Here is a 24290-nt window from a genome sequence, read left to right on the forward strand (position 1 = left end):
GAGAACTGGCTGGAGGGGCCCCCGCAGGTCCTTGCGGCTTGTGTGGTCTGTGCTGGGGCCTGCTTGTGGGAAGGAGGCCTCCCATCACCCTCTGCCAAATAAATGCTGGATCTGAGGCCCCCCGGGAGGCCGGGTCTGGGAGGGCGGGTGCTGCCTGAGGCCCTGCCTGTCCTCTGCCCCAGGTCCTGATCTCGGCTGACGACGAGATGGAGGAGTCGGACGTGGAGGAGGACCTTTGCAGACTGACACCCCTCAAGCCCGGGAAGAAGAAGAAGCACCGCTTCGGGCTGCCTGTATGACACATGCCCGGGCTGGGGCGACAGGTCGGGGCTCCACGGCGTCTCCCCTCCCCCTGCTCTCCACCCTCCTTCTACCTCTGCCCCTCTTGCTGTCTCTGCCTGCTCTCCGCCTGCCCCAGGCTACTGTGACTTACCACAAGGGAAGAGGGACCAGCGCCTCGAGGGCCCTGGGCAGCTGGAGGTCCCCCACTCAGTTGCACTACAAACACTGACCAAATATGCAAGCGGGGAGTTCTGTTTGTGTGTTGTAGTCCCGAGCAGCATGGCGAGGGACCCGGAGCCGCTGCCCTGCGCGACCAGTGGCCGGCGGCAGAGAGCCCTGGCACCCGGCCACGGCACTGTGAGCACAGCGCACTCAGGGCGCAGAGCCCACCAGACCAAGCCGGAGCCGGGAAGTCTCCCTGCGCCGGGCGGCTTTGGCACTCGACTCTGAAGCCGGTTTGATGAGCTGTGACAGTGGCACTGTTTTTCCGAGGACGCGTCTATTTCGTACAAAGTACCTATGGGACTAACAGGCAAAACACAGATTTCTAAGTCTTCCGTGTGCTGTTTGACTTTTATATTTTTAAGTTATATTTTCATACTGTTGTATTTAAATACTCTTTTTAATCCCCCCCAAAATGGGCTTGTTTGCTTTCCATGGGGTGTGAGCGGTGTGAGGACAAGCTGGGGGTGGGGGTGGCGCAGGCCCCATGGCTGTGGACAGGATGGGTTCTGGCAGGGCCCCCGAGTTCCTTGGCGCTTCTGCTGGCAGGGGTAGAGGTCCTGGTTGAACTTGACCAAGAAAGGAGCCCAGCGGCTCTTCGTGTCCAGAGGACGCATGACGCCTGGGCCCCTGCTGCCTGCTCCCAGCCCGCCCTGTGCGGTCTGCAGAGCCAGCTCTGGCCTGGCTCCAGGAGCCTCTGTCGTGCCGCCTGCTCTCAGATGTCTGTCTGCCCGGGGTGGGGTGGGGGGGCCTGTTTGACACAGTCCTGAGCCGGGAGGTGGCTGCAGCCGGGCTGGGTTGAGGGGAGAATGGCTGGCCCACAGGCAGCACGAGGTGCCCCTCCGCTGTGTCCCCTCCTCGGCACGACCATCGGCCACATCCGCCACCTGCTGAGTGAGTGGCAGCAGAAAGGGCTGAGCCCGTGGCTCTCCCTGCTGTGGCAGGGGCAAGGTGGAGCTGCAGGCGCCCCTGAGAGGAGCAGGAAGGGTCGCCGTGTGGGAGGAGGTGACTGCTCGTGCAGGCCTCGTGGCCAGAGAGGAGGGGAGGCCTGGGTCTTTTCCCACGCAGTCTCTAGTGGGGCTGGGCGTGGGGCCAGACTGTCTACTAAGTTGCACCCAGGGAGACCTGGCTGCTGCTCCCTGTGAGAGGGTCAGCCCGCCGCGGCATCACTGGCGCAGTCCTCGCTCCCCCTCCTGTTTCAGGCTGATTGGAGCAACCTGTGTCCTGCACCTTCCTGGAGCTCACGGTCAGGACTTGGCTTTTCGCTGGCGTCTCGCGCTCCTGGTGTTCCCAGCTGGGACGAGGGCGGAGAGCAGGTGGCGGAAGCTGCGCTCCGTCAGTCTCAGGTGGGCTCTCCAGGCAGTGGTGGCAGGGAGAGGTAGCGAGTGAGTGGTGGGTTTCCCCTTCTGATTTTCACTGAGGGCTTTGGCCTGTGCCGTGGCTGTGTGTGGCTAAGCAGCATGTGGGGGTCTGACAGAGCGTCTGGGTGACGAGGCCTTACCCTGCTCCTCTGCGGGTGTGCGCACACACATGTGCACACACGCGCACACACACAGTCTGTGCCCTGCCCCCAGCCCAGTTGTACCGCCCGCAGCTGTCTGTGAGCGCGACCCCAAGAGCAGGTGCAGTCTGTGGTCAGCGCTTCCTCTCTAACCCCGGATGAGTTCCTCCCCGCCTGCCCAAGGTGCCTTACAGGGTGGCTGGCAGCACCGTGCTTCAGAGACGCTGGGACGCCACCTGGACATTGTGCTTGGTCGGTCTGATTTGTTGAAATCTGGACGCTAGGCGAACCCCCCACGATGGGAACTTGCAAGTTAGAGTCACGAACGACTTTGTTGTCACCGTGGAAATACGCTGTTGAGGCCGAGCTGTCACATGTGAGTGGAAGAGACGGTTGTCTGCTGGCAGTGGCACTTGGGCAGTGGCGCACAGCTTCCTGAAGGTGTACAAGGTGAGGGCTGTGGCCACTCGGGTAGCCCTGGGACCTGCTTGAACCTGCGCCCTCCCTGGCAGCGCAGTCACGGGTTATGTCACTGCCACGCCTCTTTGTTCAGGGAAGTATGGGAAGGCTCAGGTGTGAGCGGTAGCTCCCCTTCGGCCGTGAGGGCCCATGGGCAGCAGCCCCGCACGCTGCAGTCCACTGGCCTTTTTGCAACTGGGCCAGGCCACGCCGCTCTGGGAGCTTCCTGCCCGTCACCTCTGAAGCACAGGGCTGGCTTCTAGAAGTTTCCCACACTTGCAGCCAAGCGCACTGAGCTGTTTTCCCCATGAAGGGCTTGGCTGTCAGCGAGGGACTTCCCTGGCCCAGCACCGGGAGCTCCTGGGTTGGTCGGTTGGTTGGAAATCTGATTTTTCTTCTCACGAAGTGTGTTAGAAGTCAGACCTGTGTGAGCGGAGCCGTGGCCCTGCGGGCCGTCCTCCCGGCAGGGGTGGGTGTGAGATTCGCAGAGCACGTCCTTGAGACAAAAGGGAAGCTGATGTACTTACATTGTAAAATGGTTTACAATAAAGTTTGACGTCTTATTACAGTTTTTAAAAAAACTATCACGTTTGTGGCTGTCAGTTGTATGTTCTCTGGATTCGAAACAGCTAAGTGAGATTTAAAAAAAAAAAATGTTCCCTATGAGCTGTGAGGTTCTCCCCAGGAAAAGAGAGAATGAACCTTGCCCAGCCTCACGGCAGCAGCGGAAGCCAGGATCTACCAAGGGCGCCTGGCGTTTGGTGACGCAGCGCGTCAGTCACCTGTGACACCGGCATCACACGTGAGTGCCCGTCCAGGCCCTTGCTGCCCGCTTATTCACCTGGGAAAGCAGCAGATGGTGGCCTGGTGCTTCAGGTCCTGCCCCCCACACGAGAGACCTGGATGGGGCTCCTGGCTCCTGCTCCTGGCTTTGGCCTGGCCTCTAGGTGACCGTTGCCGGCGTTTGGGGAATGAAGCAGAAGGCTCTCGCTCTCGCTCCCCCCTTCCCTCCCTCTTTCCATTCTTTCCTCCATCTCTATCACTCTACCTTTCAGATGATTTTTAAAAATCTACCAAGGGCTAACACCAAGCACACTGTTGCCTTTCCACTTCTTTGCTGTTGAGGGTCCAAGCCGGTGGGCTCCTGAGGAGCGAGATGTGTCGGGGAAATGGTATGTGAGGAGTGAACTTGCACGGGAAATGGTGTGTAAGGAGTGAACTTGCACGGCCTTGTCCTTGAGGCTGTGGGGCTGGGAGGCAGGAGCCTCCCCAGGCCGAGCCAGCAGCACCAGTTACCATCCGGAATAGCACCCTGGAGCTGGCAGAAGGGCCCTTGGGAGGCCTGGCCTGGCCTCAGCTGCCTCTTGGCCCCTGTCCTGAGTCCCGGATGCTCCTGCGGTCAGCATTTGTCTCCGCCCGAGCCTGGCTGTCATTGCATTGGCCTGGCAAGGACCAGGACCGGAGTGGGGTTTGGGGTGGGGTGTGAGTCAGACAGCGGCAAGTGGCCATCGGGATGACCACGTGTCGGTGCCTGGTGGCCTTCTGTCTGCCTTCAAGGATAAAAATGCTGTCTGTCACATACGGAAAAGGAGTTTGGAGCGTCTGCTGTAGTCGGGGGAGGGCCCTGAGCAGCCCACCTCTGCTGCCACGCCCTGCCCAGGCCTCGGGTCCTGCCATGTCCCCCCAGGGACCCCCCTCTTGCAAGAGTGAAGCCTCTGGCAGAAGAGAGCTAAGTGGCCCTTCAGGGGAGCCCTGGGCCCGTCCATGGGCAGCTCCATGCCAAGCCCAGCACTCGCCCAGCCTCTGACCATCCTGCGGGCCCATCTCCGGCCGGAGCTCTGTTCTCTGGCCAGCGCCCTGCCTCCGAGAGTGGGATCCTCCCCAGGCCTCAGCCCTGCCTTTGTGCCTCTGCGAAACGTGCAGCGGAGTGGGGCAGAGGCAGACAGCTGAGCAGAGCACGGTGGGGCAGTGCTGCAGGGGCCCGGCCTCAGCCTCCCTGCCCGCGGGCCTGCCGGGGCGCCGCTGCTGCCGTGCGGGATGAGGCCTCTCCCCGCTGGAGTCCAGCGCTGGAAGAGAAAGGGCAACAAGCGCGGAGCGCTAAGCTCGGCGCGGGGCCTTCCCTGCCTGGGGGCCGGCGCTCGCTGGGCCGGGCCCTCGGAGATGGACAGCCCAGACCGTCGCACATTCCAGGACTCCACGTTCATAAACACACACACCAAGTCCCCCGGCGCCTGCTCCCAGCTGTTCCCGGGGGCAGGCCCGCCCCAGCTGTCCGCGCTCCGCAGTGCCGCCGCCCCCAGTGAGCCACAGCGCCCAGCTAGCCCCCATCATCTCTAAGAATAAATGCTGAAGCCAGTGGCCGTGTGGACCTGAATCATCGGGGAGCCTGCCGGAGGAGGGCAGTGACTGCTGGGACAGGCACGCAGGCTATATAAGCTGCAGGGGGCCGGGCTCCGCGCAGATCACGTCCCCGGCTCCTGCCTGTCAGAGAGGTGCCTTCCCAGAGCCGCGCTCGCCCAGCACCCACCATGTCCCAGGTAGGCGGGCCATGTAGGTGCCAAGGGTGGGGGTGGGGCGTGGAGACCCGGCCAGTGTCCCAGGGTCACCTCTGGCAGCTGTGATGGAAACAGGAGCCTCTGCAGCCCCTGGGAGGCCAGGGCTTGGGGAGGGCGCTGCAGGCCCCGCTTTACCTGGACAGAACCCTGCTCAGCCTGGCCTGGGCAGGGCTCCATGTTAGGGGTGTGCACGAAACGTGAATTGTGTTCCTGTGGGTCTCTGTGTGTGCCCCTGTGTGTGTACCGCCTGGTCTGTAGGGTTGTGTACATCTCTAACTGGCCTCTGCAGCCAGCGAGCTGGCTGTGAGCATGTGCGTGGAGCCCCGTGCTGTGTCCCTGGCATGTCAAGGAGCCGGGTGCAGGCTGAGGGGGGAATCCTCGCACCTGCCCCCGGGTTTAGGAAAGAATGGCCTGAGTCACGGGTGCGTGGGGCTGAGGGGGAGGATGAGCACTGAGCCTGGATGTCCCCAGCACTTGAGTGACAGAGGGGCCAGCTTGCCAGGGCACAGGGTTGTCCCTGCTGCCTGCCCCCCAGGTGGGTGACATAAGTTTGGGACTGTAAATTAGTAAATATCTGGTCCCTCTATCCTTTCCCTTCCCCATACACGTAAGGTAACTCTGGGGAACTTAGTGGTCACGGGTGCTTTGGGGGAAGGGGGAAATCCCTAAGGGACCCCCTGCCACCACTGAGCAAGGCTGCCTGAGGCTGCTCGGCCTAGAAGGTTCGGTCTCTTTCCCCTTTGCCCCTCGTGTCAGCCCTGAACTTGGCCAGGCAGAGGAGCAGGGCTCACCTGTATCAACCCCTGCCCCCAGGAGCCCCCAGCCTCAGGGTGCACAAGTCAGAACAAGAGAACCAGAAGGCTGAGGGCAGGGGTTAGAGTCTGGAGGGCTTCCTGGAAGAAGAGGCGTGGGGGCCTCAATTTGGAGGCAAGAAAGGGATCCCTGCCTGGGGACTATGGGTTTTATGAAGATGTTCTGGATCCTCCAAGGCTGGCGCTCAGGAAGCCCCCATCAAGAAGAAGCGGCCCCCCGTGAAGGAGGAGGACCTGAAAGGGGCCCGAGGGAACCTGGCCAAGAACCAAGAGATCAAGTCGAAGACCTACCAGGTCATGCGAGAGTGTGGTGAGTGCCAGGGCTGGAGGGGGGGGCCCGGCCGGGCGTCCGTGGTGGGGGTCGGGGGCCGCTGACCATGCCTCCTCCCCACAGAGCAGGCCGGCTCGGCCGCCCCGTCCGTCTTCAGCCGCACCCGCACTGGCACTGAGACCGTCTTCGAGAAGCCCAAGGCTGGCCCCGCCAAGAGCGTGTTCGGCTGAGACGCGCCGGCCACCGCCCTCGACACGGGAGTCTTTCCCAAGAGCTCTTCTGTATGCCGGCCCCTGGGCCACCCTGCCCCCCAGCACCCTGCAAACCCCAATAAAAAGCACTTCCGAGCAGCCGCGGCCCTGGGAGAGTGTTGGTCGGGCGTCGGCTGTGGCCAGGGTGGGGCCGTGGCAGCGTGGTCGGTGTCCTTCGGGGCTTTGGAGAGGGCCCCAGAGGGCAGCCCAGGTGCTGTCATGGCCACTGCCTTGCCCTAGGAAGAGCGCTTCAGCCCCACCTGCCCGGTTTCGGAGCCTCTACAACAGCGGAGCTGAAGTGGAGCCTGAGCCATCCCGCATCTCCAACCTGCCACGGACGCCCTTGAGTGGCAGCCCAGGTGCCCAGGGTTCTGCAGGGCCGAGGAGCCCCTGTGCGGCCTGGCCTTGCTGCCTGTGTGTCCGCTGGCCAGACCCAGCCCCCCCTCTCTCCCCGGTTCCTGTCTCCCGCACAGTGGAGTGCACTGCACCCTTCCTGCTGCCACCGTGCTACCTGGGGCATGAGAGCGTGGCAGTCCTGCCCCTGTGTGACTCCTCTCTTCCCAGGCCTGGGTCTCCTGTGTGCACCAGACTGTCCCATCCGGGAGACTAGAGAGACCTGTCCCCATGTGACAGCAAGGTCATGGACGGGCTGGACTGGCTGGGCTGGCAGTGCCCACCTCAGGGCTGTCACCTGCTGGGAGGCCCCTGCTGTGCCCTGGGCAGATAGAGCTGCCAGCCTGACCCCCTTATCTAGCTCTGGTCCCAGGCTCTGCCCCAGGAGAGCAGCCCTGCAGTGTGGACAGGACCGGCCAGGCCCCTGAGGGAGGCGCTTCCCCTGGGTCCCGAAGGGCTGCAGAATCCGTCAATCTCCCAGAGCGAAAGAGGGGCGCTGGACGGAAGTGCCCGTGCCGCCCGGAAGTGCCCATACTGGCCGTGTTCGTGCAGAGGGAGGGAACATTCTACTTGTAGCTCTAGAGCGAGCGTCTGCGGTGCAGTCCCCAGTGCCAGGCTCTGCGGCCCTTGAGGGAGGCGGGCTCCTGGGCTGGGGGTTGGGGGGAGCCGTCCCCTGCCCTCCCCGGGGCCTTGCGTGGATCCTCGGCGCGCCGGCCCTCTTGGGGCTGTTGTCACTGTGCTGTCCTCCTTCCTGACCTAGGGCTGGGCACCTGGCCACTTTGATGACTCATCTGTGACCGTGGGCGCGGGAGCTGGCCTCCTGGGGCCCCAGGGCCCAGCTGCTTCCGGAGCACCTGGCGTTTGTTTGTCTTGGTGCTGTTGGTTGTGAAAGTGGCACCTCAGCCCTCCTGAGGGCAAACCGTGAGGTGCCCCCAGGAACCCAGCCCAGGCCCTTGGGTGGCAGGCACTCCAGGGGGTCTGGGCTGCGGCAGCGTCGCACTGCTGGTGACAGCAGCGTTGGGCCCTCCCCCTTGCGCTGTGAGCGACGAGCCCCTTGGCAGGAGTGAACACCCCCACCAGCAGCCCCTCGAGAACTCTGCTTTCAGTGAGCCGCCCTGCCTGGGGGTCCCCAGTGTCAGACCCCAGGGCCCCCGGGTGTGGCATCTTGGGACCCTGGGTTCATATTGTAAAGTGGGTTCTTGCTGGGCGTGAACCCGGAGCCCTGGCTAAATCAATGGACCCGAGGAGCAGCCTGGAGCCCAGGAGAAAGAGGGGGGCTCCTGGGCTCAGCCCCTTTCACTCCGGGACTGGGGCAGACCCACCCTGCCCTAGTCCTGGTACATCTTGCCGCACCGGATACCTCCACGAGCCTCATCAGGCCCACCCAGCTGCTGAGGCCACTGTCTTCCAGGAAGCTGCCTGCACTGGCCCCTCACCCTGGCCATCCCCCGTTTCCCTCCCATGCAGGACTTCAGGGGAGCAGGTGTGGCTTCGTCCCCGCCCTGCCCCCCTGGTCCTCCTGGGCTTAGTGGTGGAGTGCCCCGAGTGAGGGGTTGTGCCCGGGAAGGTTCTGGAAGGCTCAGCATCCACCTCCAGCCTGGGGCTGCCTTTTTTCAGAATCCATTTCTGCCCCCAGCCAAGGTCAGGGTCAAGGGGACATCGTCATCTACCTGCTGATCTGAGGCCACTGGGTTTTTGGCTTGTAGCTCTCACTTTCCTGTAACTGGCGTCTGTAGGGGCGGGCCGTGAGCAAGTTACTGATTCACTCCCCGCTTGCTCTTGAGTTCAGGAGCAGCCCAGCAGGCACTGGAGTCGCAATGGAAACCCCAGCGCTTGCGTGCACCCGTGTCTTCGTGCTGGGCCTGCTCTCGCTGCATGCTGGCCTTGCGCCCGCTGTCGCCCAAAAGGTAGCAGCTACTCCCCAGGGGTCGGTGTGCTTGCCTGCGGGTGAGCCGGTGAGCTGGGTGGGGGGTGGGCCATGCACCGGCGTGTTAAGTTCAGGTGCAGGCGGGAGAGAGTATGCAGAGAAACGGCGCTGCCACCCACCAGGCACTGCCGCTAGGCCTTCTACGGATTCTTCCATTTTACAGCTGCAGAATCGTGGCTTAGCAATTGCCCCTTGAGGCCGGCAGAGGGCAGGGTGGCTAAGACACCTCTCTCTGCACCCAGCCTGGTGGCTCCCAAGAGTATGACCTCAGAGCCATTGTTTGTGCTGTGTCACTCTCTTCATCTGTGAAGCAGGAAATAGAGGGCCCCACTCAGGACCTTGCTATGAACGTGGAACCCCTGAGACCTGCCAGGTGCCGAGTACAGAGCCTGGCACAGCAGCCCGGCCCATGGCAGCTGCCTCTGACTGCGCACTAATGCCCACGTGTGAAATCTCCACTGACTGCAGCCTCAGGCCTGGTCAGCTACTCTGCTGGCCAGGGCTGGGCAGTCACGTCCAAGCTGGGCGGTGCTGACTCGCTCCGCCCCCCCTTCTGTTGCCCTGGCCAGAATGGCATCGACATCTACAGCCTCACCATGCACTCGGAGGTCTCGTCGCGATTTGCCCGCACCGTGGTCACCAGCCGCGTGGTCAACAGGGCCGAGACGTTGCAGGAGGCCACCTTCCAGCTGGAGCTGCCCAGGAAAGCCTTCATCACCAACTTCTCCATGTAGGCGTCTCCCCTGGCCTGTGCCCACCCGCCTGGCCCTCTGCCGGAGGGCTCGGCTGCTGGGACGCACCTCTGCATGTAGGCCCCACAGCGAGCAGGGGCTGGCCTGTGGCCCTCGCCCGTTCTCTCTGACCATTGCATTGTCCCACCATCACCCCGAGGTGTGGAGAACCATGGCCCCCATGTGGAGCACAAACTTGGGGGCATCCTGAGATCAGAGCCCGGCGGGAGGGAGTCACCCCAAAGCAGGCTCCAGCTCTCAATACCGCAACGTCCTCATTCCTGGGCTCTCCCCCATCAGTTACCTTGGGGCGAGGGGCATGTCTGCCTGGTCACGCCCCAAGCTGGGGTACTGCAGCCAGCATGCCTGCTCCGGCCACCCTGGGAGCCCCCACGATTGCTGTGGATACTGTGAGCCTAGGACAAACCTCACTGCTGTCCTCAGCCACCTGTCCTGGCTCAGTCTGGCAGTGTTTGCACGATAGGATGCCCCCCCACCCCACCCCATCACCGGTATCCAGGAGAAGCTGCTCCCAGAATGGGGAGGGCAGTGGCTGGGGTCCCCAAGGTACCCTGGAGCCGCTGGGAAACGACAGTGGTGCCAGGGCCCTGTGGCTGGCTGCCCCCTCCCCACCCACCTTCACTCCAGCAGTCCCCACTTTCCTAACCCCGGAGCCTGGGCCTGTGCCCCCTAACCAGCAGCATGGGCCTCGTGGCTGTGCCAGCGTCCAACATGAGTGCCAAGGCCGGCAGGCGGCCAGGGTCCATCACAGACGCCAAGAGGGCCTGGGACCAGCCCCACCTCTCCCTGGCCCCAGATGTTTTGCTGTGTGAGACAGAGAAGCACGGGGCAGGGTTCTGGGCTAGGCAGGCCCAGTGGGGCATCGGGAGAGGCTGAGTCCTGTCCACGGGGAGGAGGAACCACGCTGCCTTCCCCATCCCGGCTCAGTTAGAACCAGGAAGGTCGGGCAGGTGGGCCCCATACCCTGACGCCCTGGCTGCTGCCCGCCTGCCCCGATGGCACGGCCACAGGTGTACCTGACAAGCCCCTCCACCCCCGCCCCTCAGGGAGGTTCTGGAGCAGTCCCCTTCCTTCCAGGGAAGCAGCCTGGCACGGGGCGGAGGTCTTTCTGAGCCCCAGTGGACACACCAAGAACACGTCCACACCCCAGGCAGCCATCAGCCCCTAGCTGTCTGAAGCTACTCCTAGAGATGCCAGAGTGCCCGCCCCGAGTAGGGCGGGGCAAGGGACCCAGGGGGCCCTCCTCCCCAGCCCCTGTCCCACAGGGCTGGGCACAGCTGCAGCTCCGAAAGCAGCCCTGGGTGGACGGGACGGGCTGCAATGTGGGGCAGACTGGGAGGGAGAAGAGAGGGCAGGACCCAGCCCGCTCCTCTGCAGCCTCCCTTGCATTTTCACACTCACAAAATGCACGTTTGCCAACCCTGCATTCCTCAGGCCAGGCAGACGCGCAGAGTCTCGTATGCAGTAGGTGCATAATAGGTGGCAGTGGGCTCAGGCAAAGGCAGGGGTCACTGTTCAAGAGGCACACAGGTTCCAGATCCAACCCGCAGGAGGGGCAGGAGGGGCCTTGCTAGCCGCAGCCTCCCGCCCACAGGACCATCGACGGCGTGACCTACCCAGGGAAGGTGAAAGAGAAGGCTGCAGCCCAGGAGCTGTACAGCGCGGCCAGAGCCAGGGGGCAGAGCGCCAGCCTCGTCAAGTGAGCCAGGGGCTGGGGGGCCACTCCAGGGGAGCGGAGTCACAGGCCACCCCTGCCTTCAGCCCACGGCTCGATCCGCTGCCCCAGGACCGCCGGGAGGACGATGGAGCAGTTCCAGGTGTCGGTCAGCGTGGCCGCCGCCTCCAAGGTCACCTTCCAGCTGGTGTACGAGGAGCTGCTCCAGCGGCGGCTGGGAGCCTACGAGCTGCTGCTCCAAGTGCACCCCCAGCAGCTGGTCCAGCACTTGCAGGTAGCTGCGCGCCTCTTCCCCGGGAGCCTGCTGGACGCCCCCTGGGAGGCCCAGCGCGGGCATCCGGCCGGCCTGCTGACCCGCGTCCCGCCCCAGGTGGACGTCCACATCTTCGAGCCTCAGGGCATCAGCTTCCTGGAGACAGAGAGCTCCTTCATGACCCAGGAGCTGGAGCGCGCCCTCGTCACCTCGCAGAACGAGACCAAGGTGGGCCTGCCGCGGCCAGTGGTTTGCTGTGTGCGACGGGGGGCGTCCTGGCTTCGGCTCAGCCCCGTGAACCCGCAGCTGCAGAGAGCTGGCTGGCGGGCAGGGCGTGTGCTGGAGGGGCTCAGGGGAGCTCAGTGTCCAGCCTTGCTGGCACTGGGCAGACAGGGAGGGCGAGGCCCCCGGATGCACGGGCCCTTCCGTGGGTCCTGCGACCCTCAGGGGAAGGGCTTGACTGACAGCAGGCCCCTGGCGACAGGGAGAGAGGAGGAGACAGCTGGATCTCACACAGGCTGAGCCCCGCCTCTGCTTGCACGGTGGGGGGCTCCCCTCACACCCCCTCCTCTGTCTGGAAGCATCCAGCAGCAGGTCAGCCTGAGCGTTCCCTGAGCACCGACCCAGGGCTGCGGCCTGGAGCCCCGCCCTCCGGGTGGACAGAGGGGGCAGAGCATGCCGTTGGCACGGCCTTGCCGCTGCCCCAGCCTCAGTTCCCGTCGTCCCTTCAGGCTCACATCCGGTTCAAACCCACGCTGTCCCAGCAGCAGCAGGCTGCAGGGCAGCCGGACACGGCCCTGAATGGCAGCTTCATCATCCGCTACGACGTGAACCACACTCAGTCCGCAGGCTCCATTCAGGTGCGTGGACTCCGGGCGGTATTCCGTTCCTGCTCCGGAGCCCGGGGTTCAGGCGCTCCGCGGCGAGAGGAACGTGAGCAGCCCGCCTTAGCCGTTGGGCCCCAGGGCTCGGCGCGGGGGAGCCTCAGGCAGTTCAGTTGTGTTGTCCCTGAGACCGTTCCCTGCCGGGGCAGAAAGGGCTCATCTCCACGAAGAGCTGATCAGAGGGGTTTCCCTCTTCACCTCGGCTGCCAGGAGGCTCCTGGCTCAGCTTGACGCTCAAAGGCAGTAGCCTTACTCACACACGTTTCTGACCTCGTCATGTTCACCTTTGCCGCATCTTTGTGAAGTCTTCTCCCCCTTTCTGTGGATGTCAGGCTTGTTAAGTCTGAGCCTTTTAGTACGAGATGCCTCAGCGACTGAGTCCGAAGAGATGATGAGCATTTAGGGAGCTTAGGGGCGGCGGGGAGGAAGAGGCAGTGGAACGAGGAGAGCCCGGGAACCCAAGGATTTGGGCGAGGGGGCCGGGTGGGGGCCGGCAGGCTGCTGACTGCCTGGCTGCGTTCTCTCTGACCACAGATCGAGAACGGCTATTTCGTGCACCACTTTGCCCCTGAGGGCCTGCCCACCATGCCCAAGACCGTGATCTTCATCGTCGACCAGAGCGGCTCCATGCTAGGCAGAAAAATCCAGCAGGTAGGTCCCGGGAGCCAGGCCCCGCAGGCAGGCAGGCAGGCCCTCCCGCCTCCCTCCTCCTGGGGGTGGTGGAAGGAGTGGACTTCCGGAGGCCAAGGGCGGCTGCAGCCTAGACCGGCGTCTGCCCCTGGGGCCAGTACCACGTTCCGAGGCTAGAGGTGCCAGCCCGAGGGACTCCCTCCGAGTGACCGCCCTGTCTCCTCGCCCGCTGACCAGACCCGAGAAGCCCTCCTCAAGATCCTGGATGACCTCAACCCCAGAGACCGGTTCAACCTCATCCTCTTCAGCTCGTCAGCGACCCCGTGGAAGACATCGCTGGTGCAAGCCTCGCTGGAGACCGTGAGCGAGGCCAGGAGCTACGCCGGCGCAATCCAGGCCGCGGGAGGTGGGTGCCTCCGCCGCCCTGCAGGGAGGGGCTGCTGCGACACCAGCTGAGAGCGTGCGCCCCGCAGGGACCGACATCAACGAGGCCTTGCTGCTGGCCGTGAGCCTGCTGGACCACGAGCAGGAGGAGCTGCGCGCGGGGAGCGTCTCACTCCTGATCCTGCTCACCGACGGGGAGCCCACGCAGGGTGAGGGCACCCTGCAGCGGTAGCCGTGGGCCCCGGGGCGGGGACGGGGACCGTTGACCAGTAGCCAGTGAGCGACTCTGTTTTATTCTCCTCTTCCGTACACCCACGGCTCCAGGGAAGACCAACCCCACGGAGATCCAGAGGAACGTGCGGGAAGCCATCGGCGGCCGCTACAGCCTCTTCTGCCTGGGCTTTGGCTTCAACGTCAACTACCCCTTCCTGGAGAAGCTGGCGCTGGACAACGGCGGCCTGGCCCGGCGCGTCTACGAGGACTCGGACGCGGCCCTGCAGCTGCAGGTGCCTCCGCGCCGCGGGCGGGCCGCGGGCTGGGGCTGCGCCAGCACGGCCAGGTAACCCCTGCCCTCGTGACCCCACAGGACTTCTACCAGGAGGTGGCCCACCCGCAACTGACGTCCGTGACCTTCGAGTACTCAAGCAACGCCGTGGAGGAGGTCACTAGGGACAGCTTCCGGATGCACTTCCTGGGCTCCGAGATGGTCGTGGCCGGGAAGCTGCGGGCCGATAGCCCTGACGTGCTGGCGGCCAAAGTTCGCGGGCGGGTGGTGAGCATGGCCGAGCAGCCCCGGGGCAGGGCACGTGGGGCAGCCTGCACCTGTGCGGCCGGGACGGGGCAGGGGACTCCCGCGCGTCTCTGCACCACGCGGGTTCATGGTGGAGATTCCAGGAGACCAGGGCCGGACTCTCGGGAGCACCGTGCGGTGCCCGACACGTGGAGCACTGCCACCGTGCTCGGTAAACAAAGGCCAGGGTGGAGGCGGGGTCCCTGCCGGGACAGCTGCACCCCTTTGACGGATGGCCAGGCTGAGAGCTCCCCGGAGGCACAGGCCAGGCTGGGAGCCCAGCTCAGCACACAGTGCCCTGACCCCTGTGCCATGGAAGGCTCCACCTGGGTGGCCTCCTCCCAGGGGGCACCCATCATTCCACAGAGCACCCACTGGCGCCAGGGCCTTCTGTAGGCCCTGAGCACACGGGGGCGAGGGAGGCCAGCCTCTCCCTGCCCTCACGGTGTGTGTGTGGAGGGGACAGGCCGGGATCTGCCATCACACTAAGGAGCACAGGCTGGGCTGCCCCTGTGACAGCCAGGGACACGGGAGAGCAGCTCCCTGGCCTGGGGATCTGGGAGGGCTTCCTGGAGGTGGCTTAGCTGAGACTGAGGGATAAAAGGAGGTGGGCAGAGCCCAGGTGGCAGAGAGAGGGGAGAATGTTCCCAGGTTGTGTGGCAGGTGGGCAGGCAGCAGGGGTGGGGAGCCGGGCAGGGGGCACCCGGGGCTTCAGCTCAGGAGAGGTAGCCAAGTCCCGACTGCCAGGCCACACGGCCCCAGACCCAGCTCTGCCTCTCTGAAAGGAGACCCGGGGAGGTCCTTACCGCCCTGTGTGAGCGTGGGTGTGAGTCGTGTGCTTGTCTCGTACAGCCTGCGGGGTCAGTACCAGCCTAGCCTGAGTGCTTCCTGCCCTTGGCGCCTGCCCGGCAGCCAGGGGCTCCCCACGTGCAGAGCTTGGGGCGGCGGGGACTTCACAGACAGACGCATCTTTGTGTGGGTAGCTGTGTGTTCTGAAAAGCACACCTCAAACCTCGACCCCAGAGCTCACCTGTTACTGCCTGGGATTAGGCCGGGTACAGTTAACAGACTGCAGCACCGTCCAAGGGAAGGCATCCATAGGTAGTTGCGGGTGTGGAGAGGGCACCGTCAGGGCAGGTGGCCTGCAGGTGCAGGCGCTCCGGGGAGCCAGGCCCTGGCTGGTTTTGGGGAGGGAGCAGAAGCAGAGTGCAGGTCCCACCCACGACGCTATACAGGGGGCCTTGTGGCCGCTGTGGGGAGCGACGCCCGGGCCGCCTCTGCCCTCAGACCCCGTTTCCCAGGGCACGAGCAGGGTCAGTCTGAGACCGCAGGCCCCTTCCTGGGGAGGAAAGTGCCCTGTCCCTGCAGGGCGTGGGCACGTTCTGCCCTGGCATCGTCCCCCAGGGGCTGGCCCCAGCAGAGGGCCCGGCCCTGAGCAGGGGGAGCTGCTCACTGGGGCGCATGGGGCCCCAAGTCCAGAGCCATGACACTTGAGTTCTGCTCTCACCCCTGCCACTGAGCTCTGCCCCTCCCCCATCTTCCCCAAAGAAGCCCTTTCTGGTGCACACGGGGCTCAGGGCAGCTGGGGCCTCATTCGTGTTTCTCCCAGCCGGCTGTAGATCCAAGCTCCTGGCTCTGCCCATGTCGGGTAGTTTGCTGCCTCTGAAGTCCTCCTAGGCCTGGAGGCTCCATGGCTGGCCCCTGGGCCCCTGCACTCCCCCTGCCCTCCACTCTTCTCAGAGGAAGTGCGACCCTTGCCGTCAATGTGAGGGATCTGGGGCAGGGCTGGGAAGGGCGCAGGCGGGCGCAGGCGGCGGGCGCTCAGCGTGCCTGCCCTCGCCGGGCCCTGTCTGCAGCACACGGGGAACGTCACCTTCTACATGGAGTCCAGCGTGGCAAAGCAGGAGGAGGCGTTCCGGAGCCGCCAGTACGTCTTCGGCAGCTTCATGGAGAGACTCTGGGCGTACTTGACCATCCAGCAGCTCCTGGAACAGATGTGAGCGGCCGGTCCAGGGCTGTCGGCCTCTCCCAAGCCTTCCGCTGGCCTGGCAGGAGCCTCGGGGTCCCCCCGGGGTTCCTGGCCCCAGAGAAGGCCGGCTGGGAGGGACGATCTGGCCAGGCACCCAGGGGCCTCCTGAGCGCCGCCGCCCTCCCCCTTCAGGGTTTATGCGCCCAAGGCCCAACAGCGAGCCCTCGAGTCCCGAGCCCGGAACCTGTCACTCGACTACAGCTTTGTCACTCCTCTCACGTCCATGGTGATCACCAAGCCCGAAGGCCAAGGGCAGGCTCAAGTTGCTGAGAAGCCCTCCCAGGATGGTGAGTGTGGGCGCGGGGTTTTGACCCAGCATTCTCCCCTGCTGCCTAACCCAGGACCCCAGCCCTGCCGGCCACAAACTCCCCAGGACACCTCTCCCTGAGGAGCCCCCAGCTCTTGGCTCCCCCAGTTCATGGCACCTGTGTGGTTAGGGCACCCTGACAGCCGTTCAGTCACTCATCCATCTAACCCCGCCCCTGTTCCCTGCAGATAAGCACAAGCAGGCCTACAAGGGAGGTGAGAGCCCCGAGCCCTCACACGCTGGCTGGGCGGCGCGCTGACACAGAAAGCAGGAAGCAAACCCAGATCTCACTGATTTCCAGGGCCTACTTTCTCCGGATTTCTCCGTAAAGGACAAAAATACCCCATACAAAGAGTACAAAAAGGTGCAAAGGAGGGCCAAGGGGGAAGGGTCTGCCCCTGGCTGGGGGGGGGGGGGGGGAGCACCTCGCCTGGCTCACCCGACTGGTGAGGGGCTGGTGCTCAGGTTCAAGTGTGTGTCATTAGCAGACAGCTATGAAGAACCCTCTTTTCCCCGAAGAAGAAAGCTGAGTGGACAAGGTAGCTGAGGGGCACTGTGGGGCCGGGGGGGAGGTGCGGAGTGATATCCTGGGGGCATAGCTCAGGGGGGCTGACGGGGGGTGGGCCACTGCTGGGCCAGCACTGATTGATTCCTGGCTTGGAGGGGAGGGCGGGAGGAGAAGCCCCTGCCCCTCCACATCCCACTCCTGGTGTAGGTTTCCAATGCACGTGCCGACTTTTCCAAAGACATAGCTTCCAGGCCCCTGCTGAGTCCCCGATTCAGCGTGGACACTTCTCCCACGAGATTTAAATACCCCGGGCATCTCCACGCTCCTCTCGCCTCTCTTCCTCCTCATCTCTTGAACCTTCCGACCCGAGAGCTGCTGCGGAACTTGAAGCTCTGTAAGCCACCTCCTCACGGCCGAGGGCCTCGGCTTCCCCGCAGGGGCTCCGAGCTCGGGCACGGGGTCAGCTCACTGCAGGAACAGCTCTTCCAAACCAGTGCTTATTTATTTGAAAGGCAGAGTGATAGAGGCAGAGATCTTCCATCCACTGCGCACTCCCCGGGTAGCTTTAGTGGACTGGGCCAGGCTGAAGCCAGGAACTTTATCCGGGTCTCCCACAAGCGTGGCAGGGGCCCAAGCCCTTGGGCCATCTCTGGCTGCGTTCTCAATGCCTTAGCAGGGAGCTGCATTGGAATTGGAGCCACCAGGGCTCACGTGGGTGCTCTGACCTGGCCATGCGGGCGCCAGCGGCAGGGTGGTCGGTGAAGGGTCAGCATTTCCTAACAGGGCTGCGCTGGCCTGCCCAGCTCTCAGCCAGCCCCTCGCCTTGTCCTCAGCGTTTTGTCTCAGCTGTTTCAGTGGTACCGGGGGTGGGGGTGGGGGGGTCAGGTCGTAACCCCTGACACAGCGACCTCCCCCGCGCTGCTTGTGCAGAGGGGACCCAGGACCCTGGAGGGGAAGGGACTGGCCGGAGCTGGCATCAGGGAGCTCGACACCACTCCCTTCCTCCCAAGACACCCACAGCCATCCGGCAGCCCCGCCCCAGGCAGGACTGTGACTGAATAGGCCGCGTTGCACTCTGGAGACTGGCGATGGAACCTCCTAGAAAGGGAAGGCTTCCTCCATCCCCGAAGCCAGCAGAGGTCTCTCAGGCTATTTCTGATCCCCACATCTGGACTCAGACTGGGCTGCGGCGCCGGGCTGCCCCCGCCCCGTCTCCCTAGTGTTTTCCCTGGCGCCACGCTCTTCTGTTGGAGACCCTGGCTGTGTGTGAGAAGAGAGGCTCTGGTCGGAGGTCCGGGTGGAGGGGGCGGGGCCGGCTGCAGGGTGTGACCCCCCCCCCATTTCCAGGGGCTGCTACACGGATACCTGTGACGGTGCCACCCATGTCTTCAGCTCCCAGTCAAACCACGTTGGATGACGTGGACTCGGGAAGCAAAGGTACCCCTAGGCCAGAGCCCCCAGAGTGGCTTCTTGTCCTAATGCCAAGACTGTGGGTGGGGGCGCTCCAGTGTGTCCCCAGGTTGAAGTGCTAAGGGAGCCCTTGTCACACCTGTCCCTACCCCATCTGCATCCCTGGTGAGAGACTGCCGACACCCAGCCTTTGTCTTCCTTTAGAGAAAGCCGTGACGGATTCGCCCCCAGGTAAGCTGCTGCCCCCCCCCCAGCCCCGCCTCTGCCCCCAGCCTGCTCTGTTTGCCGCACGAGCCGTGCCCGGCCGTCCCAGCCCCCTTGCAGGTTCCTTCGGTCATTCTGCCGCTGCACGGCCAAGATGTGGACAAGCTCTGCGTGGACTTCAAGAACATTCACGGACCCTTAAACCTGATCTCGGACCCTGTCCAAGGTGCGAGGCCCACTCAGGTCCACTCCTCCCTGCCCCCGGAGACACGCGTAACCCGGGAGGATGCCCCGTGCCTCGACACCCACTCGCAGCCCCCGGGGTGGGGGTGGCCTGGCTCAGATAAGCCCAGAAGCGAGGCACAAGGGCAGGGGAACTGCCCAGCTCCCCAGGAGTAGCCGGGCCTTGGCAGATGAGCAGCAGAATGGCTGAAAACATTGCAGATGGAGAGATCGGGGCCTGCACAGCACGGGGCCCCCACTCCCTGGTCGCACTGGGGCAACGGGCAAGGCAGATTTAGGCATGCATGCCTTCGCGGGTGCTCATGCCCCCTGCCCACCGAACTGCTCTCCCAGGTCCCCATGGCCCGAGGGGGTGGGTGACAGAGTTCCACCGCCACCACCCAGGCCCAGGCGTCTGTGTGCTCCCTGCCACCAGGAGCCAGCGATTAGCCCAGGCCCAGGCCTGTCGCAGGGCCTCAGTGACCTCCTTTCTCAGAGGTCTCTGCTGAGGGCTGAGCTCAGGGCCCCTGTGATGCCCGCTGGAGGCCCTGGGGGCCAGGGGAGGTTGTGGACAGCAGGCCCCAGGAGAGGAGTGCTGGAGACAGCTGGGAGGTGGCCCTGGGGACTGGGGCCGTGCCATGACCTCCCTGGCCGGGCCTGCTCAGGGATCGAGGTGACTGGCCAGTACGAGATGGAGAAGGCTGGGTTCTCGTGGATCAAGGTGACGGTCCGGAAGCCCGAGCTGCAGGTTCACGCGACCCCTGAGCAGGTGGTGGTGACTCGGAACCGGAGAAACTGGGAGTACAAGTGGAGGAAGACGCTGTTCAACTCACTGCCGGGGTAAGCGCGCCGGCCTCTCTGGCTGCACCAGCTTGGGGAGGTGGTGGCAGAGGGCAGGGGAGGGGCTGGGCCACGTCCCCTACAGGGGGCTACAGGGCTGCAAGGAGCAGTGAGCCGTCCTGGGCAGCCCGGCCCCTCCCCCGAGCCCAGTGTGAGCTGCTGCTCATTTGCTGCAGCTGGAGCCTCGGGTTCTCACCTGCGATTCATCATCGTGGCGAGGGGGGGGGGGTGCAGTGAGGGAACGGCGGGGGGGGGGCGGGGTGGCGCCAGCATGGTGAGCATGGGGGGAGGAGAGGTGCAGAGCGCAGTCCGCAGCAGACCTCATGAGCATCGCCCTGAGCTCCGGTGGGGACAGAGTCCAGCTGTCAGACAGTGGGTAGGGGACAGCACTCTGGGTGGCGTGGCCCCCCCACCCTAGACCTTCCAGGGACTGCTCACTGCTCTGCAGGTCACAGCAGGCCTCCGAGAGGGGCTGAGCCCCCAGCCTGAGCCAGCGCCCACCTGTTCCCCAGGGAGGAGAGCCTTGTCCGTCGGCCCCTCCCTGAGCCAGCAGCAGGTCCCCGTTTCCACCCAAAGCGTGAGGGCGACCCTGGAAACCCAGAGGCCTCTTCTGCAAGGCTCACCCGTTTCCCAGGAGGTCTGGAAGCTTGTGTCTGGTGGATGCCCGGGGGTCGATAGCATTTCTGTGCCTTGGAGAGACTCAGGCACATGGAACACCTGTTCCTGGTGCTCATAGAAACCCCGAGTACATTCACGATCTCTAAAAGACACACACGGGGACTTGGGAAAGTTCCCGGAAAATGCAGCAAAAAGATAAATTTGACCGCAAAAAACGTTGAAAATCTGAGCCTAGTTTTTTTCAGAACACCCATCTCCCATCAAATTTTTTAAATCTCAAGTATTTGATTTCAATGTATTTTTTAAAAAGATTTATTTTATTTATCTGAAAGAATTAGAGGTAGAGCTGGGGTGGGGGGTCCTCCATCTGCTGGTTCACTCCCCAAATGGCTGCAACAGCTGGAGCTGAGCTGATCCAAAGCCAGGAGCCAGGAGTTCTCATGCATGTGCAGGGGCCCAGGGACTTGGGCCATCTTCTACTGCTTTCCCAGGCCATAGCAGAGAGCTGGATCAGAGTTGGAGCAGACGGATTTGAACTGCTATCCATGTGGGATGCTGGCACGGCAGGCCAGGGCTTTAATCCACTGTGCCACAGCTCCGGCTTAATCCTATTTCTCTAGGAACTTTTTGAGGTACTCTCAAAGATAATAAATAATAATAAATAAATAATAAACCATGGTTTTTAAATTCAACTTTTTTTAAAATAATTATTTTTTTCATCTCATTTGAAAAGGAGAAATAGAGAAATCTTGGATCTGCTGGTTCACGCTCCCAGATGCTTGCAATAGTCAGCACTGGACCAGGCCAAAGCCAGGACCCCAGAACTGAGTCCACATCTCTCATGTGGATGCCAGGGACCTAAGTACTTGAGCCGTCACCTGCTGCCTCCCAGGATGCATTAGCAGGAAGCTGGGTCAGAAGTGGAGTCGCTAGAACTGCAGCCTAGACTGATGTGGGACCCGGGAGTCCAAAGTGAACTCTAAACTTGTGCACTGTGTGCCTGCACCCCACCATGGCTTCTAGGTTGAGTCAAGTCAGTTGGGACAGTGACAATAATCTCGGAGTGACAGTAGGGTCTTATGCTGCATGCATAAAGGAGCCTGACATTGCCAAGAAAGCTAAAACAGCAAGAATTCCCATGACCTTTCCAAGGAAGAGAGGATGGGATGGAACCGGGAGAGACTCACCCTCTGGACACTAAAACACATGATCCCGGCCGGTGCCGCAGCTCACTAGGCTAATCCTCCACCTTGCGGTGCCGGCACCCTGGGTTCTAGTCCCGGTCAGGGCACCGGATTCTGTCCCGGTTGCTCCTCTTCCAGTCCAGCTCTCTACTGTGGCCCGGGAGGGCAGTGGAGGATGACCCAGGTCCTTAGGCCCTGCACCCACATGGGAGACCAGGAGGAAGCAGCGGCCATTGGGGGGTGAACCAATGGAAAAGGAAGACCTTTCTCTCTGTCTCTCTCTCTCTCACTGTCCACTCTGCCTGTCAAAATAAATAAATAAAAAATAAAACACATAATCCCATGGAAGTGGCACCAGCCATGAACACAGAAGGGACAGAGTAGACCTATCAGGGGGACCTCTAAGCATAGGGCACTCAATCATGAGGTCCCGATGTAAGATCAGGAAAAGGAGCATTGTTTTGTTTTGTTTTGTTTTATTTTATTTTATTTTACAATGCTGGGGAAACTGGGTGCCTTTGAGTTAACTTTGGCCCCATTTTGCCCGTGAGGGAGATGAAGTCAGCACACTTTCAGGGTCTTTGCTCCCAAGGCCCACGTGAGCACCTGGGTAAGAGCAGAGCCCCAGCCCCTGCCCACCTCACCTGCTGGTGGTCCGGGCTGCTGTCTCCGCACCTGCTTAGGAGGCTGGGTTTCTCCACAGCCTGAAGATGACCATGGACGACACAGGGCTCCTGCTGATCGGGGGCCTCCACAGAGTGACCGTCGGCCTGTTGCCCTGGGATGGCCCCAAGATGGGACTGCTGCTGCTCCTCCACGACACTGACCGCTTCTCCAGCAGTGTCAAGGGGACCATTGGTACTCTGCCCGCGGCCCAGGCGTCCTACTGCCCGGGAACGGGCGGTGCCCCTCCCTGGCCTCTCCCTGGCCTCGCCCCTTGCTGACCCAACCTTTGTGTCTCAGGCCAGTTTTACCCCCGCGTGCTCTTGAGGCCTTCCCCTACGGCAGCCGACCAGTGGATCCTGAAGGCTCAGGCTGACTACCTTGTCACCAGGTGACAGCACAGGCCATGGAGCCCGCCCGTGGAGCGGGGGCTGGGGGACTGGGCTCTGCAGGGCCCCATCCGTCCTTACCCAGGGACTAGAAGTAGTCAGAGAGAGGTGGATGCCTGAGGCACGCCGCAGCAGCTCATGGCGATCCCACAAAGGACAGTGGGATCAGGCCCTGGAAACACATTGGCTCCGAGGTCACGGGGTGGCCGGGCAGAGCAGAGGCCCTCTCCCCTCCACCCCTACCGGGTCGCCTTGGGTCACCCTGGGGGTGGCTGGGCCTCGTTTGGCCTGTACTGGCGGGAGTTCTAGAGGGACCCTGGGACTCTGCACTTTCCATGTTGCTGTCTCCCCAGCACCCCTGAGATTTGTTGACCACCTGTCTGTCTGTCTGTCTGTCTATGCACCCATCCCAGAGAGCACAGGCTGGATTTCCAAGAGGGGCCTCCGGGAAGGGAGACTGCCTGCTGGTCTGTGGAGCTGTAGTTCTGCTGGGAGGAGCCCTGCGCCAGAGCTCATGCCACCTGCTGCCTCCAGATGGGGGCCACCTTGTGACCGCAGGGCCACCTGGGGGGCCGGATCCCAGGGGGCAGGAGGTTCCCACTCTTTCCAAATAAAGCGGTGAGCCCAGGGAGTCACTGTGTGTGGTTGCATCTGGGCACACCCTGGGCCGTGTCCGCGTTAGCATCTGTCACAGCGCTCAAGGTCCTGTGGTCAGCAAGGCCACAGTCAGCTTTCAGTCAAGTCCCTGCGTGGTACAAACAGGGAGCCAAGAGCAAACCACCCATTTAAAATGCTGCTGCAGCCCCTGGCCAGCACCCGGGGCTGGACAAGGTCCCGTCTGCTTTACAGTCCCCCAGGCTGGGAAAACAAGGTTTCACTAAAAGAATCTGAGTGAACCGTGCCCCTGTCCCGGGAGAGCTGTGCTGGGCCGGCACAGGCTGTGTGCACCCCACCACGCCACACCGCACTGCCCGTGTGCAGATGGCCAGGTCGTAGGCAGGGGCAGGCGGAGCCAGGGTGACCAGGGACTGGGGAGAGAACAGCTACCTACTTTGGCCCGTGTGTTGGGAGAGGACGACGGGGACCTGCCTTCCTCCTGGCCCCCTCACTTGGCTGCTGGCTAGAGCAGCAGGGCAGACAGGGGCTCCTCCGGGACGACCGGAAACCGTGTAGGCCGCTTCCGCCCGTGCTCAGGTACCCCTCCCACCCCAGTCCTCGGTCTCTGTGGTGCCCGTGGCTGAGGGCTAACGGCAGCCTAGTGCTTTGCTGGAGGCATAATAGGCTCGCCCTCCATCTGGCAGGATGGTTCTTCCCATTTCACAGATGGGAAAACTGACCTCAGGGCCGCATGCCACTCCCTTTGTGCTCCTGGCTTTCCCAGGCTGATGCCCCCTTCCCCAGCACATGTGCCCCTTGCTCTGCCTCAAGCAGAGTCCCCTCTGGCCAGCATTCCCCCAACCCCTAAGCGCCAAGAACAGAAGCAGTGGATCTGGGGCAGGGGCTTACGTCTGCACAGCTGGAAGTGGCCTTGTGTTGGTAACCCAGAGAGTGAGGGAAGCTGGAGGGGCCGAGGGGGGATGTCTGCCTTGGTCCCAAGAGCAGTGGATAGGAGCTGTCATTTGTGGGGACGTCTCTGGGAGGCAGAGAGACCCAGGCAGGGACATCGCAGGCATCCAGGTGGGGGAGTATTGTCCAGCCCCTTCGGCAGGACCCGACGACCCCCATGCCAGCCCAGACTCATCGAGAGGGTAGAACAAGTGCCAGTGACCTGGAGGTGAGCTTGGGGGAGCCTGGAGATGCCTGGCCCAGCTGACACCATGAAAACAGGAGCTACATTACCCAACTGTGTGCCCCAGATCCTGGCCTGGGGGGTTC

General features: G+C 63.2%; 3 protein-coding genes across 7 annotated transcripts in view; all 3 read left to right on the forward strand.

The window, feature by feature from the left end:
• Nucleotides 1-3048, forward strand: part of STIMATE (STIM activating enhancer) — a 38402-nt gene extending 35354 nt beyond the window's left edge. The window contains exons 8-9 of one of the 2 annotated variants that reach the window (XM_008260802.4): nt 183-323; nt 1707-3048. In XM_008260802.4, the coding sequence (XP_008259024.1) occupies nt 183-299 (117 nt within the window). In that variant the 3' untranslated portion in view covers nt 300-323; nt 1707-3048. Of the gene's footprint in view, nt 1-182 lie in introns of both variants that reach the window. The other variant, XM_070050726.1, reaches the window with a different exon arrangement.
• A 973-nt stretch (nt 3049-4021) lies between these two features.
• MUSTN1 (musculoskeletal, embryonic nuclear protein 1) lies at nt 4022-6452 on the forward strand. The gene is made up of 3 exons (XM_002713385.5): nt 4022-5001; nt 6009-6141; nt 6226-6452. The coding sequence occupies exons 1-3, from the start codon at nt 4993-4995 to the stop codon at nt 6330-6332; spliced, it is 249 nt and encodes an 82-aa protein (XP_002713431.1). The 5' UTR covers nt 4022-4992; the 3' UTR covers nt 6333-6452.
• Nucleotides 6453-8500: 2048 nt separating this feature from the next.
• ITIH4 (inter-alpha-trypsin inhibitor heavy chain 4) lies at nt 8501-23046 on the forward strand. 4 transcript variants are annotated; one of them, XM_051851037.2, is made up of 24 exons: nt 8501-8653; nt 9243-9403; nt 11020-11124; nt 11212-11374; nt 11471-11581; nt 12085-12213; nt 12772-12888; nt 13105-13273; nt 13341-13460; nt 13576-13757; nt 13838-14023; nt 15898-16037; nt 16203-16357; nt 16566-16592; nt 16679-16741; nt 16866-16916; nt 17124-17279; nt 18233-18322; nt 18500-18526; nt 18609-18725; nt 19387-19561; nt 22067-22221; nt 22327-22417; nt 22829-23046. In XM_051851037.2, exons 1-24 carry the CDS (start codon nt 8564-8566, stop codon nt 22896-22898), a joined length of 2850 nt encoding a protein of 949 aa, XP_051706997.2. In that variant the 5' UTR covers nt 8501-8563; the 3' UTR covers nt 22899-23046.
• Nucleotides 23047-24290: the final 1244 nt, after the last annotated feature.

This window comes from Oryctolagus cuniculus, chromosome 10 (assembly GCF_964237555.1).
Source record: "Oryctolagus cuniculus chromosome 10, mOryCun1.1, whole genome shotgun sequence".
Lineage (NCBI taxonomy): Eukaryota > Metazoa > Chordata > Mammalia > Lagomorpha > Leporidae > Oryctolagus > Oryctolagus cuniculus.